At 33.1% G+C, this 21,246-nt stretch overlaps 1 protein-coding gene across 4 annotated transcripts in view; it reads left to right on the forward strand.

Annotated features, from left to right (window-relative positions):
- LOC133181047 (SH3 and PX domain-containing protein 2B-like) overlaps positions 1-11,488 on the forward strand; it is an 81,122-nt gene extending 69,634 nt beyond the window's left edge. For 3 of the 4 annotated variants that reach the window (XM_061315576.1, XM_061315578.1, XM_061315579.1), the window contains 7 exons: positions 5,410-5,567; positions 6,773-6,883; positions 7,756-7,873; positions 8,252-8,522; positions 8,617-8,730; positions 8,843-8,950; positions 9,620-11,488. In XM_061315576.1, the coding sequence (XP_061171560.1) occupies positions 5,410-5,567; positions 6,773-6,883; positions 7,756-7,873; positions 8,252-8,522; positions 8,617-8,730; positions 8,843-8,950; positions 9,620-11,473 (2,734 nt within the window). In that variant the 3' untranslated portion in view covers positions 11,474-11,488. Of the gene's footprint in view, positions 1-3,778; positions 3,964-5,409; positions 5,568-6,772; positions 6,884-7,755; positions 7,874-8,251; positions 8,523-8,616; positions 8,731-8,842; positions 8,951-9,619 lie in introns of those variants that run through there. The other variant, XM_061315577.1, reaches the window with a different exon arrangement.
- Positions 11,489-21,246: the final 9,758 nt, after the last annotated feature.

Genomic DNA, 21,246 nt, shown 5'->3' on the forward strand with positions numbered 1-21,246 from the left:
ATGACCATTGGGGGTATTTGTGGGGCTGCAATGGGCAATCAAAGTTGTACATCTGAATATGTAAGAAATACATGTATTTTAAAAAATCATCTTCTCAAGAACAGCAAAGCCATAATTTGTCATATTAATATAGAGGCATTCTCAGGTGGTGTAGATTCAAGTTTGTTTAAATCAAGACACCTGGGATAGGGTTGGGCCACAATAGAAGATCAAACTTTTACAAAGAAATAATTTAATATAGGAAAAATTCTTGAAAAATCCTCTAAATTCGTGATGTAGAAACACCCTTGGTTAGTTTAAATTCAAGTTTGTTCAAATCATACCCCCTTCCTTTGGGGTAGTTTGGGACTACTTATATATTTGTACTTTTCAGTACTGAATTGATTTCTGCTTTTCTCTAGCCAAAGTACTCAGGTGAGCTATGTAGCCCATGGGCCACTTGTGTTAACATATCATGTTTCCAATAATTGATTTAAATTTCATTTAACAGTACTGTGGATTTAATTTGGTCAAACAGATCGGTATCTCTTGAATAACATAGATATGTTGAAGTGATTTAAAGGTCTAATAAATTTTTTCGTTATTTTACCCTTGATATTTCAAGTCCTTGGATATCTGGAACTTCTTTCTCTGCTCAGTAAAACACTTGAAATGATAGACTTTTTTTCATGTAGATTTATATAGGAAATAATTTTTTTAAGCTGTAATCATGCTAACAATTACCTTTATTTCCTGTATCCCTAATTCTTACATCTATCATCTCTTTGTTATTAACAACCTTTAATCAAAGTTATCATGAAATTTCCTAAAAGCTACCAAATTCTAATTTAACATTTAGATTCAGTCTCCCAATCTTACAAAGTTTGTGGCTGTAAATTGATACATGTACAGTACTAAAATATCCTAGAAAATCCAGATGTTTCCTTTTACTGGTGATAACTAGTCCCACTGAAAGTAGACTGGTTAAATTTAAAAAAAAAAAAAAAAGAACTGTCTGATTGCTGTATTTAGAATCAGGCAGAAATATTAAAGTTGCAAATTTTCTGTTATATTTGAAATGACACATGTAACTTTTTTTGTGTACTCATCTCTGAACATGAGTTTACATGCTCTTTTCATGTTAGGCAACATAATTAACATGTTTAAAAAAAAAAAAGAATCACTGTTTGGGAGTGATATGAAATGTATAGCTTGGTGGGATCAGCTCTAATATTGTTAGCAAGGAGAAAGATTGAGAGATAAAGAAGAAATTAAAATAACAACTTGAAGGCTTAAAAAGTTGTAGCCTGAGATTTAAAGATATATAGTTTTATCATAATTTTTAATAATTGAGCCTTTTTCCTCTTTGTTTATGTGATTTGGAGCCTCTTTCCTCTTTGAGTATGATTTTTTAAAGCAGAGTTGCAGTCTGCAGCTTTTAGATATACCCCTGATAGTTCTTAAAATAATTTTCAACAAGGGCACAGCAAAAGAGCACACATATTAATAAATGATTACTTGCATAACTTCCATTATGCACGCATAGCTCAACTTCATTGCGAGGGGATAATAATTCAGCATCTCTCCTGTTCATAGACGATTTGTAGTTGGTAATTATAATTGAGCTTTAACAGTACTAATACAATATTATACAAGTAAAATTGATGCAAAGCATCAAATCCGCCGCAAACAAAATGTAGCATTAAAAAAAAGTATTTTCACAAGTAAGCTTTTAAGGAAAGTGCAAGATATTCAAAGCTGAAAGAGTTAACATTTTTATTTCAGGAAACAATCCCCCCCCCCCCCAAAAAAAGAAAGAAAGATGAAAAATTGCAAGAAAAAAAAGGAATTTCTGAATCAGTGCTTTTGTTCATCAAACTGATTCATCGATGAGAAAATCAGTAATGTGTATATGATGATAAAAATTGTTGGTCTATTTATCTTCAAATCTACAGATGAACCACATGCGGATACCCTGATCTTTGTCATGTGATCATGTCGATGATTCCTGCAGACTATGCAGCATGGCGCGGTGATGGACAACACAATAAAATGCAAAGTGTAGAAAAATATCCTTGTTTCATTTGCAGCTGTAGCATATACAAAATTATTTTTACTAGTTTTACAAACTTTTTTATTTTTTTTATTCATCACTTTTACCACTGTAATTATTATCCGAAAAATCATAACGATTTGTGCTCATATCATACACTCTCCCAAGTTGGGGAGTACCTATTGTAAACCCATTGTATATAATCATAAATTAATAATCATTTGAAGAAGAACAAAAATTAAAATAATAGATAATAACAACATTTAAGACTTTATTTAAATCAAGTTTTTAAATTATTTTACTCTAATTTTAATACATGTTATCATGAATGAATTAATTTACCAAACTAAATAAGAAATAGCACCTCATTTCTCCATGCGCACTTTCTAACACAACAACAAATAGATCGGCCACTCCTGCGGCCAATAATGAAATAGAAACATATACAGTTGAACCTCGGTAATTCGAACATGGATATCTGGAATACAATGGATATGTTGAAGTGATAATGGAAAGTCCCAAGCCCTTTTTATTTTAGTTTTTTACCCTAAATATCTCGAAGTTTTTTCCAAGTCCCATTGAGTTTGAGATAACGAGGTTTGACTGTAGAAAGATTTCAAAGTGTAGGCAGGACTATTTTAGGGAGGTCCTTGGTGTTATAATTGGGATTATCTCTTATAGGGCTCTTGTATACAAAGGAGTGGGAAACTAAACAAAGATAAACTCTCTATTTGTTTAACTATACAGGTATTTACACTTGATACTTTTACAACACATTCAAATAACTTTAGGCTATGCAGTATGTATAACTACACTATATAAATATAAAGTAACAGCCTGTTAGATATTGAGAATAATGAGATTATAGGGATGTCATTCAAGCTAACATAAATTTGTGTAACATTATGATAGGTTTCCATGGTTTATGAAACATTTATAACAGTCATATTTTGTATGCAACATTTGTGTTTCTTTCTGAAAGGTGTCTTGACTATAAATACAGATGTTTTCCAAAATTTAATTGTTTGATGTATTTTGTAATGTTCAGTATCAATTGAAAATACTTAGATGGAAAGTGAAAATCAGTTTGTATTTTATGAAGACTTATTATTGTGACTTTAAATTAACTTCATAATCATTTGAAAATGAAATTTAAAGACTAAGTAATATGTAATATCTTATGTCTTAAATAATTTTTTCTTATGTTAATTGATGTTTAAAAGGTGTTTAGTATATTTAATTCTGACAGTTTAAATTTACTTGTAGATTCCAAAATTTTATGATATAATGAATTTATTACATCAATTATCACACTCTCTGTAAACTTTCACGAAACGACAGTGTACTGTTATATAATTGTACACAATTCTCTGCTAATGTATTGGATGTTGAGGCCCCAGGGTGGATCTACCTGTCAATCGGGAAGACTGATCATTAAGCACCCAGGCAGGGATAGACAGGGATGTATTTCTCCTTCCTTAATTAACATCACAGGTGTCTGGGGTGCATTGATTTAATACGCTGATGTTCATTGTGATTTTTCTTGTAGCAGTAAAAAAACTAAAGGAATCTTTCATTTTTAATTGGACTATAAATTTGTGAACATGGAATTCAAATTGCCCAACATGCTTAAGTTAGGTAGAACAAGAGAACTATTAACATGCATTCCTTTGGAGAGAAGATTATGAATGAAATGCAATTTGCGTGGTGAAAGAAGGGATAGACTCCATTTCATTATATAAATTACAGATTAATGGAATAATGGACATTAACCTTGATAATCTAGAAGTTTTGTCGGAGAATTCCGACTCTGATTATATTATCATGTCCAATGTGAGTCGGGAGCCCCCTGTTATAGAAGGGGAAGACACCCCGTCCCTTTTCAGTATGCTGATGGAGTTTATTTGGACTTATTCTTGTACCTTGTGCAGGTATCTTGTTAATTCATTCATCCACTGATTCTTTTGGTTATGACTAAGGAGGAGACAGAATGGTTTGAGAGGAAACTTAAGTAATTCAGTCAGAAGACATTAATTATTGGATACTTTAAAAAAGAAAAAAAAAGTATATAATTATATGAGACTGAAATCTAGCTAGTTTAAATTTTGTGTTTGTTTGCTACACTTCATAAATTTATACTAAAAACTGAATTTTCAGTCATTTCAGTTTTACAGTATTTTTGATTAGGTGAAGAGTGCTAAATACAGATGTATCTATTGATAATGAGTATCACAATTATAATAAAGTTTTTTTGTGCCTAAAGAGAATTTAAGCGTCAGGAATATATTCATTAATTGTAAGACGTGAAATCTAACATGAGGCTTGATATGTCTGACGTGTGACAGAGTTGTTTATATGTAGGATAGGAATGTTTTATTAGGAACATTAACGTAATACACTTATAGTCACCCCTCGTCAATGAAGATGATTGGTAGTCCGTGTATATCCATGTATGTAGGAGAAACAGGAAATCATGTTACTGTATGAACACAATAAAGGAAGAATGGACTATTGTATTAAATGACCAACTTGAGTTTATTAAGGACATTGCTATCATTTAAGGACAACAGTTTAAAGGGATCACACCTCTGTACGAAAATTTTTTTTTACCAAATGTCTGTATGAAAAGCTGTAATGTTACCTTTATGCATTTGCTTGTACATGTATATGGATACTGGTACATTATTGTATAGCAGTACATCTTATTATCCATCTGAAAAAGAAAAAGGAACATGCATGAAAAATATGGTTTATTATCACCCAAATTTATGTTTGCATTATCTTTAACAGCTAGTTTTAAAATGAATCTTTTAAGTTCTTTTTGTGTGCAGTAAACTGGATTAAAAGAACTCCAACTATATATATAAAGGTTGTCATAAGGAAATCATTAATGTAAAATAGAATTCTTTTTAGGTGAAATATTTTAATACAATTTACTTGGATATCCCAACCATCAGAATTAAGTTTCTTTGAAAGCAGAATATAGTGTTTGTAGTTACATAATCTTTATACACTATGCAATATTTTTTTTGGTTGATTATCATATTACATACATGTATGTATGGTATATAAGGTACATCCTACTGAATCACAAAGAGTAAAAAAAAATCTGTAAACATACTTTTACTAAGTGCACTAGAATTATCCGCAGATTTTGCAACTCTCTTTACTTAAGAATATTTCTTACCTTTAACATTTCTTTATAATTATGTATTTATGAGGAATTCAGTTTCCTCTGAGTGGTGGAAATTTTATTGTAGATGGACATTAAACTGACAAATTGTGAATAAAAATTATTGTGAAAAATAGTTGATTTACAGTATTAAATTCACCAGCACCTAGGTCTATTTTGATTTGCATATCTGTATTTTTTGCAGAAGAAAGAAAAAAGCGACTTTTGACACAGCGAGTAAGATTTCCGAGCCCAGACTTGGCGAACAGTACAGGGCCATAGCTGACTACACGAAGGAAGATAAATGGGACTTAAATCTGAAAGCTGGCACTGAGGTTGAGGTTATAGAGAAAACAGAAAGTGGTAGGTATTGCCAGATCTGGATGTTCTTAGACTGTATAAACCCAGAGTCTTCTGTAATGATGTAACAGCTGATTTTATCCTTAAAACATTCCTGAACCAAAGCCCATTTCCTTAGCTTATCACTTTCTGGATTGTAGTTTTAAAAGACTCATGTGTAAATTTACTCTGTTTTGGGGTTAATTTAGATGTATAGAAACTAACATATCATAATGTTTTTGTGTGAGAGTTTCAAAGGGAAAAGAGATTCACAATAAAGAAGGAAATTTCAGTGAAGATTTTCATTAGGTCTAGTAAGTTAACAATACCCGGTAAATCTTCATTGTATAACGGCAATGTTCAGTAGACACAATTTGAGAAAGACGTGTAAGGATATGAAAGCTGATACTGAAGACTTTAAAAAATATGCCTCAGAATGATTTTTCAAGTTTTGCTTTGGGTTGGGTTGGGTCTATTATCTTCCTTTTTTCTGTAACGATTCTGATTTTTGGAGGGCTTATTATTTGCTGCATTTATGTCTAAATATGAGAAAGAGGTTCTGTCTATTATAATTTTTTATGAAAATGTGCATGATTTTACATGTTTGTATATTTTTTCAATACTTATTTTTTGTAATTTTTTTCCCTTTGAACACGATAGTAACCAATGAATCAGTAGCAGACAATGACAGTGTATTTGATAGACAGTCTGTCGTTCTGTATGAGAATGACACCGATATAGATATAAGAGGTGTCTTCTATTATCAGAATGACTCAAACGGAGAGAGTCATAATTATGGTAAAAATTTGTTTTTAAAAAAAACTGTTCTGGTGTCATGGTTTATTTCATATCTATGGTAGTTTGCTGACAAAGATGATAATTACATGAAACAGCACGGAATGACCTTTCTGAATTCATCATAAAGAATTAGTTTACTTTATGTAGAAAAAGTCGACCTGTTTTGTTTCATATTATTTTCCCTTTCTACATCAATACTAAGTAGCAAAATATTTTTATAAATTTTAAAACATTTTAGCATTTAGAAAGGAAAACATGAACAAGTACAAATGAACTTGGACATGTAAACCTCTGCAACTAGGCTATACCTGAATCCCTTACTTGACGAAGCTGTCTATTTTATTTGTGTTGGGGAGGGGATGTACATGATATATATTATAAAACTCCTTGTCAGCAAGCTCTGTAGTATTGTGGTTGTGGTAAAATTTCAGGCTGGTGGTTTGTCCACGTCCAGGACCAACAAGGATGGGTCCCCAGTACCTATCTTAAAAGGGCGGATGGTATCAAAGAGGAACTAAGCGAACGGGCGAGGCCGGGGGAAGGTGATTGGAAAACCATTAATATAACTCTTGTTCTTATGACTTGTTCCCCTTTATGTCTATTTAAGTGTGGGTCATCGAAACATTAACTGCATGAAATATGAACTTACAATTCCTATTAACCCAACATGTGGGAAATGTTTACTTATTTATAATGTACACTGCACTAGAAATCTAAACTGATATCTGTTTTTAAATTAGGAGATATTGTAATAGTGATTAAAAACAGATCAATATTTTGTTACAGATTTTGTCTCTTGTAAAGTTATATAACTTCAATTCAATAAAAGTTGAGTCAAATAATGTATGTATGTGGAATTTCTATTGGGGCCATACTTGCAGCATTGATATACAGATGAAATGATTTTTCACCAAAATCGCCATGCAGAATAAAGACTTCAGTAGAAATGAAAACTACCCATGGAATATTTTTTTAGATCCAGCTAACCTGTTTTATAAATGCTTTCAAATTGCTTGCTTCATGAAAAATCATTAATATAATCCAGTGGATTAAAAATAATATAACCCTCTATACCAGTAAGTTGAAAAATTAACTCCTATTAATACAATTTTAATTGAAAAATATCTACGGTTTACGTTTAATTATCAAACAGTATTTAAAAAAAATCTTCTTTAGATATTTACCTTTTAATGTAATTTTATGTACTTCACTAACTTTTTCAGAATCATTATAATTGTTAAATTACTTGTTCCTTGATTGATTCATGAGGATAAAAAATACAATAACACAGATATGAATCATCAGAAAAGTTTACAGTAATTTAATATCCGTTTTCCTCGGAGAACTACATGTAGAATGGTACTCACTAGTTTTACTCAGGAAGTGTGGCTAATGATTCTGTGATGATTTTTAGAGGAACAGTACATCTGTACCGATGATTACTACCCCTCCAATTCAGACGAGCTACCTCTGGAGAAGGGGACAGTGGTGGAGGTCATCGAGAAAAATCTGGACGGCTGGTGGTGGATCCGGTGAGTTTAAGCTGTAAATCGGCAAATTTTACATTTGCCTTTCACATCATACTGTGTTACAAATCCACCATTTGCAGCACAATATCATTTAATCTGCATTTTCTTTAATTTGGTTTCTAAAGGTTTCAAAGAACAAAAATTACAGGAATTTAATCCAAAAATATAAATCCATGATGAAAATGAAAATGATTCAAAAATTCATTCCCTTAACCATTAAGAGTAGTTTATCAATATTCAGATCTTATTTTATAAAGAATTAAAAAAAAAACGTGTGGATGATTGTATGTTTATGAATTGGGCACAAAGATGTGTACATCTCTGATGGAACAGATTTGGCCTGTTAAAAAGGATAAAATGATGAAAATTTACAATTTGTAGACAAAAAGGAAAAGAGGGATGGGCACCTGCGACATACATGATGAAGGCTGAGAAAGCTCACATGGAGAGAGTAGCTCGTGCCTCGGGTGTCCAGATTGTGGGGGGACTTCAAGACATCAGTGACCTGATGCAGGATAATGGGGATGACTCATGGGATGATGAACCTGACCCACCACCTCACCCCACCAAACCCTACCTGTCTAAAAAGTCCCTGTCCTTAGAGAGGGGAGGATCCATCAGGCCACCTCCCAGACAGAACTCAATCAAAAATGTAAGTACTTTGAAATATCATGATAAGGGAAATAACTCCAAAAATGATAAAATTAATGGAAAATGCATGTTTCTGATGATTCTTTTTTTTTCAGATTAAAATAGATATAAAACCCCCTAAACAGAAGAAAACTCAGTATGTAACTATTGCTGACTTTACGGACACAGTTGGGGATGGTATCAGCTTCTCAAAAGGTGAAAGTGTTGAGGTGAGATGTTTGTATCAGTGTTTCTTTTGAGAGTCAAGTGATTTTGTGCAGATTTTCTGACTTCATAAAAACAAAAAAAAATATTGCTTAATAAAAGATTTCTTTTTTGTAGGTCAAACAGAAGACAGCTGATGGTTGGTGGTTTGTGAGGATCGGAAATAATGAGGGCTGGGCCCCCTCTACTTATATAGAAGGCAGGGAGATGGGAGATATACAGGAGGTATATATAGATTAAAAATATCAAAAAGGACATCTGTTCAAGTGAAACAGGAAAGCCTGCATCTGCATATTTTATTTTCCATAGTTTGTGTGATTAGATATTATCCATATTCATAAAATAATTAGAGGAGATATCTATTTGTGGTGCAGACTTTCTCTGTTGTTGATCTATTGTTGACCATATCCAAATAAGCTTTAAACAATTGTACATGTAAGTATTTAATTTCTTAAATATTTTTGGCAAACATCAAAATTAATTTAAATAAAAGTTAACATTTATGGGCATGTTTCTCCTATAATAAAGGTTCTTTATTTAACAAAGCATTTTGAATATATAATACAAAAATATAACTTTTAATTGATATATTAATATGTAAAAATACATTGTAATCTCTATCTTTTTTATTTAAAGCAATAATTTCCTTATGTAACTATCTATATTTACTTTAAAAATTTGTATTGCATGTATATCAGACAGATTTCCTGTGATAGAAAAAAAAAATGGCACTTTATTCATTATTTTTAAGTCTTTCAAAATCAGACTTAAATTTAAAAAATATTGTGGAAAAAAATTATTGTTAGTGTGATTAAACTGTATACAAATCAGAGAATCTGTCTGAAGATAAATGTATATTCTCTCTCCTATCCACTGTCTTTCTTCATTTCTCAGGATTACGTTCCTAATGATGAAAACTATTCTGAAGTAGCAATTGATAGTGATGATGAAGAAGATTACGAGCATCCTGACTCCATGATTCGTAATAATGAATATGAAGAGGTTAAATATGAAGTCCCAGTCAATAATAATGGGGAGGGAGAAAAACCTAATTTTGTGTTTTCTAAACAGCCTAATTTACCCAAACCACCAGATCTGGTTAAGGAGAAGCTTGATTCTGTTCGGCCGCTTAGCCAGGCTGAGTTGAGGGTCAGAAAGAATCCCAATGCCATTAAACGACCAACTTCAAAACCTCCTCCCCCACCCATTGGATTTGTAGCAAATAGGGACAGCAGTCCAAAGCCACCCCCTGTAGACCGTTCCTCTCTTGCTGCTGCATTAAAGAATAAATTAGAAGCAAGGGTATCAGAGGAGGTTTCAAAACCTGATTTAGAAGCAAAGTCATCCAGCTCAAGTTCAGATTCAGATAAGAAACCAATTCTACCACCAAAATTACCAATGAGACCAGACAAAACTGAACGAAGCTTCCCTGAGCCTTCAGTGCCAACACAGGTGTCAAGAGAGAGAATCCATAGTGATGGTGGGAATAATTTAGCTGAAATACTGAAGGCAAAGTTTGAATCTCGGAAAACTACAACTGAAGAAAATGAAAATACAGATAGTTCAATTTTTAATACTTTCCCTAAAAAGACTGGTGTACAGATTTCCCAGCTGCCTCTGTGCCAAGCAAAATCAAATCCAGATTTTTCAAACAAAACAGTTCCAAAACAAGAAAAGCCGGGATTGCCCCCTAAATTTGATAAACCTGCTATTCATCTGAAACCAACAAAGAATGAGTCAGCCCATAAAAGATTGAGCATGCAGGAGGAGAGTTCAGAATTAGCGAATGCTTTACAAGCAAGGCTCAGAAGACAATCAAATGTTGAAGTAACATCATCACAGCACTATAGTGCTGTAGAAAAGCCAAAGAAATCCTTTCCATCAAAGCCTATAGTTCCAGAAAAAACCATCAGTGAGGACAAAACACCAATTCTCCCTCCTAAAATAGATGTGAATAAGACAGGGGGGAAAGAGGATTCTAGGACAGCTGTGACAAAAACAAACAAAACTGATAAGAGTTTCCAGCCAGGTTGGAAAAAAGAATCATGCAAGCCGAAATCAAAACCACCTGTTCTTGCAAAACCTAAAAAGCCAGTGCTACCTAAAAATGAAGTAAAAGACAGTAAAAATGAAGGGGGTTCCCCTCAGTCTCTTGTTAAATCAGGTTTTGCAAAAGACCTCGCTTCAAAATTATCTTCTAATCTTGGAAAACAAGACACAAATACTGATTTTAAACCTGCAATACCGAAGAAATCCCCAATTGTTCAAAAAATATATGGTGCAAAGTTAGAAGACTCTGATCAAGGAAAAACATCTTCAAAATCATCTGTTTCACAACAGTCCTATAAAACTATTGCAAGATATCAAGCAGATGGAAATGGGGAAGTTTCATTTGAAGAAGGAGTTGAATTAGAAGTGTTGAGAAAAACCGAGGGTTGGTGGCTGGTGAGGGTGGGAACCAGTGAAGGATGGGCACCAGCCACATACATTGAACCTTGTGGGTGTGGACCAAGATCCCCTTCACCTGTGTGTGATTCTGGATTTACTTCCCCTGAAGAGGGAAGTAACTCCGTTTCCTCTGTCAAATACAGAACTTGTGCAGAATTTATTCCGGAAAGTGACACAGAACTTGGGTTTAAGGAAGGTTGGGTTGTAGAAGTGCTTGATTCATCAGAGGATGACTGGTGGTATGCAAGAGTTGATGGGAGGGAGGGATGGGTACCAGCTGAATATCTAGAGGAAGTGTGATATAAAATGTGTGATGTATGAATATGACTTTTGTTTGAATATCAATCATGTGCAATATATGTTATCGTACAGTATTTGCATTGGCAGATTTCCCATTCTGAGAATTTTTGACGGATTTCAAATGCAAAAACTCTTAAATCATCATGTTTGGTTTCTGAGCCTTTGTTGAATTTTTTTTCATCATTTTATTTTCAATTTGAATGCAACAGTGTATTATGAATGTATTGCCAACCTACCTTTGTGAGTTTATATTTTATCAGAATTTATACAAAATATTAAGTTTGTAAATTTGAAGAAGAGAAAATGAAAGTGCCTTCATTTGATTTATTTTTGTATGAAGTGTGCAGTGATTATTGTATGAAATTTTGTCATAGTGCTGGTTTGATATCTATAATACAATCTTGTCAATGCTTATGAATCTACTACATGCAAGAAGAATCGGGCAAAGTCTTCCACTTTTCAAGGAATGCTGTACATATAGCAATTTTGTTGACTCTCCTGGCATCTCCATTCTTTAATTTAAGGTTCACAGACCCTCTAATAAGAAAGATAACTCACTGAGATTAAAGACAAATATTCCCCTTAAAAATGTCAAATTAAAAAGCAATTTCTGTTAAATTTTGCACCCCAGGGTATGCTGAAAGTGTACACATTTCAATTAAAACTTAGTTTTCTTTTGGAAAATCATCATCATTTAATCAAAATTTTATTTGAGTGAACAGAGGGATGTGGAACCTTAAAAAATCTACATTATTACAAGGTATTTCATGCATGACTTCTCTGTTCATATCATTGTTATGCTGCATGCAGTATGTTCACAGTGATGCAATCTTTTTTCATTTACATTTATAAATGCAACAAATATATTATAAAAAATATTTGAAAAGTTTTACATATTTTTACATATTTTTTATACCTCATGAGGAATTCCTGACAAACTTTATATTATTGTCATTTTTATTATAAATTAATGGTTGTGATCTTAATATTTTGTACATTTAAATGTACTGTAAATAAATTTCCTTTAATTTTTCTAAAATCTGTTTTTAATTATCTGGACTTTCAAGAGAAGGGATATGCTTCTTTAACAATAAAAACACTGAGTAAATTAAAAAAATCTGCTTTCATATGAATTTATTTTGCAGAGGAAAAGACAGGATTCAGAGCCAGAGGATGATTATGATGATATTATAGAATCTGGCATTCCACGAAAAAACTGATCAGGTTATTGTAAAAAAAAATGTAAATTTGAGGGAATATTGAAATATTTTGACTCCAGAATCCAAGTTCGAAAGCATTTGATTGCATGCATTTTTAATCTGTGTTTATTTTATTAAAAAAAATTTCACATTTATTGTAAGAATAAACTGTAAGTATAATTAATTAATGACTGGGAACATACATAATTATATCTTGATTTGAGTTTTTCATTAAATAAAAATTAGTTTTTAACCAGTTCTTTGTTGGTTATAAGCTACTTCATAAAAATTCTTTCCATTTCATTGCATTTAATTAAACAAGCATTTTGGTAAGATGTAGGGATACAATTCCTGTCCCTTATTTTCAATATGATCCATATAAATGTACTTTCATATATCTCTTTATCACATAAATTCCTGATTGATGAATTATGTTTATTATATGTGGCACATTGTGAATACAGACTTATTCATTCAATCACCTGTATTATTGTACAATGAAATATTTTTTTATATTATTTTTGTTATGACTGTTCCTAACTTTTTAAGTATGAACTAATTTAGTATATTTTTCTACAAAGCTAGAATTGATTTGTATGCATTTCTCTCCTAATTTTCATCAGTTTGGGAGTAGGATTTACTGTTGTTGAAATATTGTTAACATTTGTTAGGACCATGAAAAATTAAACATTTTAAAACATTTCTAAATTAGTTATTTTTTTCACTTGGGTTTTTTTTTTTTTTTTTTTTTTTTTTTTTTTGCAATTATGGAATTGTATGAATTTATCCTTCAAGGAATTCATTGAGATACTTTCTAAACTAGGTTCAAAATGAGGAAAAAGTGAAGTTCAAGGTCAAAGGGAAGATCAGGGACAAACAAAGAAGAGCAGATGAAGGTCAAGGTTATTAGGAATGTTGATGTCAGAAAATTATTGCACAGTTGAATTGCTCTCACCAATCGGTATATGAACTTTAATATTTGGTATGAAAAATATCATGAACAGTTTCTTTTGAAACAAAGATGAATGACAGGGTTGTCCCTAAGAATTGAAATAGCAGGGGACATGTAAAAAGTAGAGGGGGCATGGGGTTCCTCCCACAAAAGAAGGTTGGGGGGAAATACCAGAATAACCAGGGATTTAAGTCATTATAGGTGGGGAAATTCCCTGGGTGTTAGGGACAACCCTGAGTGAAGAACAAGGAATAATGAGGTGAAGGTCATAAGGAAGATGCAGCCAGCAGGTCATAATGACACAGATGAGATGCTCTCATCAATATGTATCTTTGAATGATGTTTAATTTAAAATTAATGTTGAAAAGTAAAGGAAGGTCAGGGTCAGAAAATTTTGACACAGTTAAATCGCTCTCACCAATATACCCTTCTATAAAATTTAATAAAAAATCTTGAAAAAGTAGTTAAAGGTCATAAGGAAGGCACAGGTAAGAAAATTATGACACAGTTGAATACCTCTTGTCATTTTTAGCTCACCTGAGCCGAAGGCTCAAGCGAGCTTTTCTGATCGAAATTTGTCCGTTGTCTGTCATCGTCGTTGGCGTTGTTGTTGATATTGTCGTAAACTTTTCACCTTTTCATCTTCTTCTCCAGAACAACTGGGCCAATTTCAATCAAAACTTGGCACAAAGTATCCTTGGGTGAAGGGGATTCAAGTTTGTTCAAATGAAGGGCCACGCCCTCCTCCAAGGGGAGATAATTACAAAATAACAAATAATTAATGGCATTATTGAAAAGTCTTCTCCTCAAGAACCAATGAGCCAGGAAAGATGAAACTCATGTGGAATTATTGTCAGGTAGTGTACATTCAAGTTTGTTCAAATCATGACCTCTGGGGGTAGGGTGGGGCCACAATGGACGATCAAAGTTTTACATAGGAATATATAGGAAAAATCTTCAAAAATCTTCTTCTCAAGAACAGCAAAGCAATGATTGTTAAAATTAATGTGGAAGCATCCTCAGGTGGTGTGGGTTCAAGTTTGTTCAAATCATTACCCCGGGGGGTAGGGTGGGGCCACAATGGACGATCAAAGTTTTACATAAGAAAATATAGGAAAGATCTTCAAAAATCTTCTTCTCAAGAACAGCAAAGCTATGATTGATCATATTTATGTGGAAGCATCCTCAGGTGGTGTAGATTCAAGTTTGTTCAAATCATGACCCCAGGGGTAGGGTGGGGCCACAATCGATGATCAAAGTTTAAACATAGGTGTATATAGGAAAATTCTTAAAAAATCTTCTCAAGAACAGCAAAGCTATGATTGGTCATATTTATGTGGAAGCATCCTCAGGTGGTGTAGATTCAAGTTTGTTCAAATCATGACCCCCAGGGGTAGGGTGGGGCCACAATGAACAATCAAAGTTTTACATAGGAATATATAGGAAAAATCTTTAAAAGTCTTCTCAAGAACAGCAAAGCCACTGTTTGTAATATTTATATGGAAGCATCCTCAGATAGTGAAGATTCAAGTTTGTTCAAATCATGACCTCCAGGGGTAGGGTGGGGCCACAATGAAAGTTCAAACTTGTAGAGAAAAATGTCACAGTCAAAAAATTATGTAAGCATCCTTAGTAAGTGTAGATTAGTTTTGTTCAAATAATACCCCCCCCCCCACTCCCTTTTAGGGTAGGTTGGGAACACTTATGCATTTAAGCTTTTCAATACTAAACTGATTTGTATTTCTTTTTTCCTAGCCATAGTGCTCAGGTGAGCGATGTGGCCCCTGGGCCTCTTGTTTTGTCAGGGTATGAAGTTTGATGAAAAATGCCTTGAACAATAATTTGTTTCTTTGAAACTAGGGTAAAGGCAAAAATAAGAAATTGTGAGGTCAAGGTCAAAGAGAAGATGGAGGTCGATGAAAGAATAACGGTGCCGCTCTGAAAGAAGACTTTTTCAATTCTAAAAGTTCACGAAAAAAATTATATTGTCAATATAACCTTTTACACATTTGCTTCCTATATTTCGTTGAATAAATTCTTGACAAATAATTCATTTTTCACTAATGTTTTTAAGGTATGTGAAAAAGAAAAAAAAGTTCACGGATGATTCGGACTCTCTCCAAAGCTCACGGTTATGCGTAAGACGCGAAATCCACTACGCTACGAAGTCTGCGGTAGAGCGTCCGCTCTAGAGTCGCGGAGTAAGGAGTTGATCCTTACGTCGCGGGTTCGAAGCCCACTGTAGGACGTGGAGACCGGTCCTTCGGATGAGACCGTTTAAACCGAGGTCCCGTGTCGCAGTAGATGCTGGCACGAAAAAGATCCATCACTGCTCAATGGCCCTAAGTGCCGAGTATAGATCAAAATTTGCAGCTCTCCACCGGCAAGTGGTGGGGTCTCCATATGAGTGAAAAATTCTCGAGAGTGACGTTAAACAAAACACAAACATCTGTTTGTCTTTATGTTTGTCAGTGTGATTTAAATAACCGAGTTTGTTGAAATGTTTTTTTTTCCAGAAATGAAAGATTTTCATAGAGAATGGGTTCAGACTCCATTTTTTATACGCCCGTCTTTAGACGGGACGTATTATGTTATGGCTTTCATGTCCGTCCGTCCGTCTGTCTGTTAGCTTTTCTCGTGTCCAGCTCATAACTTTAATACTATTAGGCCTAGGATTATCAAACTTTGTCAGCTGATACTTCTTGGGTAGAAGGTGTGTCGCGCACTATAATTAGGTCGCTCTGACCTATAATTAAGATGCTATGGCCAAATATGGAAAAATTCTGTCTGGACCATAACTAGAAAACTATTGGACTTAGAATCATCAAACTTGGCCAATTTATGCATCTTAGGTAGAAGGTGTGTCGCGACCTATTTCAAGGTCACTGTGACCTTTAATTTAAGTGAAATTAAAAAAAACTGTCTTTTTACTATTAGATTACACAATCCCAAAAAATGCAAGAGTGTTGCAGTTTCCTTATTAAAAAAATGTTAAATCAAGAAAATACTTATTTTTTTCATTATATACTTTACAGCAATCTATAACAAATGTAATGTTACAAGAGAAATTCCACCTCTCCCAGGGGTGTAATTATCAAGCACTGGTCAAGGAGAATTTGATAACAGAAAATTGCACGTCAAATTAGAGAGAAATTAATGAGTTTAGTGTGAGGAGCTAACTGGTAGAGCATCTCTGATCAAGCAGGTGTTATCTATATCTCTTGGGAGCTGGGCAAAAAGAATCAGCCGTGTTGGATTAAATAGTTGGTTAGCCTAACTTTTTAAATAAATTTGGTGAAAAATAATTAAAACTTATTTGATATTGTATAATAAATTAATTTGATATTGTATAATAAACTAATTTGATATTGTATAATATAATTAAAACTAATTATACTCGGGAGGGGGGTGATGTTGGAATCAGCATGCCCGTTGTCCGTATGAATTGCAGCTTAAAATCAGTGTTACATTAAATCTAAAAAAAAATCAAGTATTTAAAAAAAAAAAAATGTTTTAATTATGGTAGATAGTCCCTACAAATCTAAGAGTTAAATGCAGGAACCATATTAAAAAAAGTTGTGTCAAGATTACACAAGTTTTTTGTTTCTTTTTAATATAAATATTTGTAACAAATATAAAAAAAATCTTTGTTTTCAAATTTAATTTCAGAATGACATAAATATGCATTTTTATTGCACTACAAAGCAGATAGTATGTATAGATCCACTCATCCATTGGGAGTAATGAGTGGACATGCATCCAGTTAAAGATTAATTAATGAGTTCAGTGTAGGGAGGCTAGCTGTCTCAATCATTTCTGTTAGAGGATCTCAAATCAAGCAACTCTTATCTGTATCCTTTGGGAATTAGACAGAAGAACTGCTTGTCAGTTTATAGCATATGTCATTTGATGGCCAGCCTCTTATTTTTAATATTAATTTGATAAAGATTAAGTTGTTAAGACTAAATTGATATTGTTTAATATGATATTTTTATTTAATTTTTTTAAAATATCAACTAATATTCGGAGCATCATGTCTCACAAATCTGAAAGCTGGGGGGGGGGGGGGTGCAGATGGGCATCTGTCAAGCTCTAACACAACCAGTCGAGGATCTATAATGTAATATTTGTTATAATTAATGTCTACACCACAGGAGATTTATAAACAAATATTATAAGGAAAGGGAAAATCCTTGAAATCCTTGTATCAAGGTTGACATGATTTTCTTGCACTCTAAACTGTTTATGACAATTGAACAATATTTGACGGGCGTATCATGCTGTGGCGGGGCACTTTATTTGAAACATGAAAAAGATTTTACATTTACTTTTCCGTCATTTAAACGTTGATGAAAAACGGAGACTTGTACCCCCTAGATGAAGACCCCCGGATCCTTTTTTACTTTTTTCTTTAAATTATCTTTCAATGTCATATTTGTGATATAATCCATTATCACCAATTTAGAAAAATCACCCAAAAACATTTTATAAAACTTTCTACCCCACTCTATTTATAGAGTGGGGAGGAAATTTTATAAAATGTTTTTTTAGGTGATTTTTCGAATTGATGATAATCATGGTCTGGATTATTTCACAAATATGACATTGATAAATTTTCCAAGAATCTTGTATTAACAGGTATTGACAGAGGTGTAAATGTGGTCCCAATATGTGTGTAGAACATGAGCTCTAATTCATAATTTTGTTAAAGCTGATCTTAGATTTGTTCAGTAATTGTAGGTAATATTGCTTTTTATTTACAATTTATGTTTACTTTATTGTTATAAAAAAAAGTTAATTTTCCGTATCGTTTTTATATTTTGTGACTATAATATGCTTCTCTAATATTTAAAGACGTCTAACGAAGTTTTGGATAACTTCTGTTGTAGTTTGAAAAGTTTCCACAGCTAAGATATTCTAGAGTGTTTTATCTTCCTGATATGCAGATACAAAGTCTACTTGATCCATGGCCGTAGGACCCCCCCCCCCCCCCCAATTATTTGCCGATATATAGAATACTATAGAAAACATAGCTAGTATATGCTTGTGTGCCCTCAATTATAACGTCTGATGACCTTTTTTGTCAAGGAATTTTTGGTAGTTGATACCCCCCCCCCAACTGAAAATGTATGGTTGTGCCCCCCCTCCCCCCCCCCCCAACTGAAACTGCTTCCTACGGACCTGTGATCACTATGTTTATTCTTAAATTTCATTTTTATTTTTTAATCTTAAATAGAATTTAAAAACATATTTTATAAGACATACTTTTATAACACAAGTAAAATGATGAGAATTTGTCCAACTCATAATTAGATAATTTTCTGTGAACACAATATGTCTTCAAAATATTGTATATCATCTAACCTATCGTTCGAAACGAAGTTTCTCTCTCTCTCTTACTCTAATGTGATAGAAAATCTGTTGTTTCCAGTGTATATAGAAGAGAAACATAGCATCTGCATTAAATGCATTATCATAGCTTAAATTCAAACAATTCAAACTTTCTGAAATCAATAATCATCAGCAGAAATTCATTAACAGAGAGGACGAGAGCACGGACTACCCGGAAGTTCAGTATTATGTCATTCAGCCCGGGGCCCAGAATGTTGATGTGTAATAGTAACAGAATCTCGGACATTGCTATACACGATGTATAGGCCCTAAATATAACAAAATGTTTCTCGGAAATGGGTTTAATAAATATCACAGAAAAGGTAATATTCTATTTTATTTAAAATTTGATTGTACCACTTTTTTTCTCTTTGAAAAAAGAAAGGAAAATTCCTCCCTAAATATGTAAAATGGAGATAAAGTTTTATTGTGTGATTTTGAAATGTTACGCCAGCAAAGTATATATCAATCATGTATTTTCTTTATGATTTGTAAAAAGTTGTGTGTTTATTATTTCGAATCACTATCCATTTTTTTTTTTTACCAAATGAAGGCACGGGTCAAAACACAAAGACGTCCTTGGAGAGGTCGTGATTGCGTGTTTTATTGCATGGTGGCAACCTATTTGACTTTTGCATTTGTCTTTGTTATCCAATATGAAAACCTTACAACAACCGTTTCTGAGGATTTCGGGAACACATTTCCATTGCCTAATGAGAGCCAAGACGTTCAGACGCCCTCCGAGCTCGATGAATTGGCACTTCTTTCCAGAATTCGCCAAAGACCAAGGAGTGTTCAGGAAGAACCTCCCGATAATGGATTTCAAATTCCAGCTCCATCCAGGATGACATCGACTACAAAAAAGTCTAGATGATTGCTATTGTAAATAGAATTTGGCTTATCGTTCAATTTGATGACAATAAAATAAAAATAATTAACAAAAAGTGATGATAATAAATCAAATGTATGTAATGTGAGTACTTGTATGTTTTTCTTTCTCAACGTTTGACAGAGATATTCTGTTTGTCTGACTGATTCAGTGATTGGTATGCATATATTTTCTTTTGCTTGAATTTTTAAAATTCATATATAATGAGCTAAACCATGGCCTGTTTCATCAAAAGTTTACAGTATAAATTACTGCTTACGACCAAAAACTTTAATTAAATGTAAAACATAGTTTATCTGATAAATATAGTTTCACATTTAGTGAAATTATGGCTAAAGAATGCTTGTTTATGACGATAAATTTCTGTTTACTATAGTTACGTCCAAAAATATAATTTACAAGTGTAAAACATTTTAAAAGTGACTTTGTATATTTTACTTTGATGTTTCAGCATCTATACGTCGTCGATATATCTAGATGTCGAGTTGAAGGCCACAGCAAGTGTTTTCTACTTCTCATGTATTAATTTTTGAATAAATTCTGCTTCATGTGAATACAAAAATAAGTCTTTTATAAAATTAACGTTCAGCGCAGAGATAATTTCCTGTATTGAGAATTCTTCCAAAATTAATGTCATCCAGGTTTTCTGTTGATGTTGCAATGTCAGTTTAATACCCTGTCATTGGTTATCGTTAGAAATGTGGAAGGAGTTTAAGGAAGTGAGATGAGATAGTTTTGGTTTTAGAGAAGAATTTTAGTGATCGAGTTACATGTAATAATTTGAATTGGACGATAAAGATTGGAAGTCAGCATGTAGTGACGAGTCTTATTGGAGCATAAACCTATAGTTGTCAAAGACTATTTGATAAATATACTTCACAATTAGTGGAACTGTTATTTACAACTTGTACCTTTACGAATGAGAATTCATAGTTATCAATAAAAAATTTCATTATTCACAGGTAGGAAAAAACATTCGTTAACTTAATTTTTACAACCTTTAAATCTAGTTACTTTTATAGATAAAATCTTAAGTTAACAAATCGAAGCCAGAATGGAAGTGAAGTGGGTGCAGAGAACAACTGGGGGTCTAAAAGTCGTCGTGAGGCCCCCAGTGGGTCCAGGATGGGGCCCAGGTTGCGAAGACCCTGGAAGCTCCTAGCTAGCCGGGTTTATTGACCGATCGGAAGGGGATACTCACTCCTCCATGGCACCTGATCCCACCTCTGATGTTTTGGAGGTCCGTGTTTGCTCTGCACTCTGCACCTATTTTGTAATGTTTAATGGACTTTTGAGCTTGAATGCTGTTCGTTATCTCCATATATTTCATCAAATATTTTTT

The sequence above is a fragment of the Saccostrea echinata genome, unplaced genomic scaffold (assembly GCF_033153115.1).
Source record: "Saccostrea echinata isolate AGI-Se365-2 ecotype Australia unplaced genomic scaffold, CSIRO_AGI_Sech_v1 ptg000008l, whole genome shotgun sequence".
Lineage (NCBI taxonomy): Eukaryota > Metazoa > Mollusca > Bivalvia > Ostreida > Ostreidae > Saccostrea > Saccostrea echinata.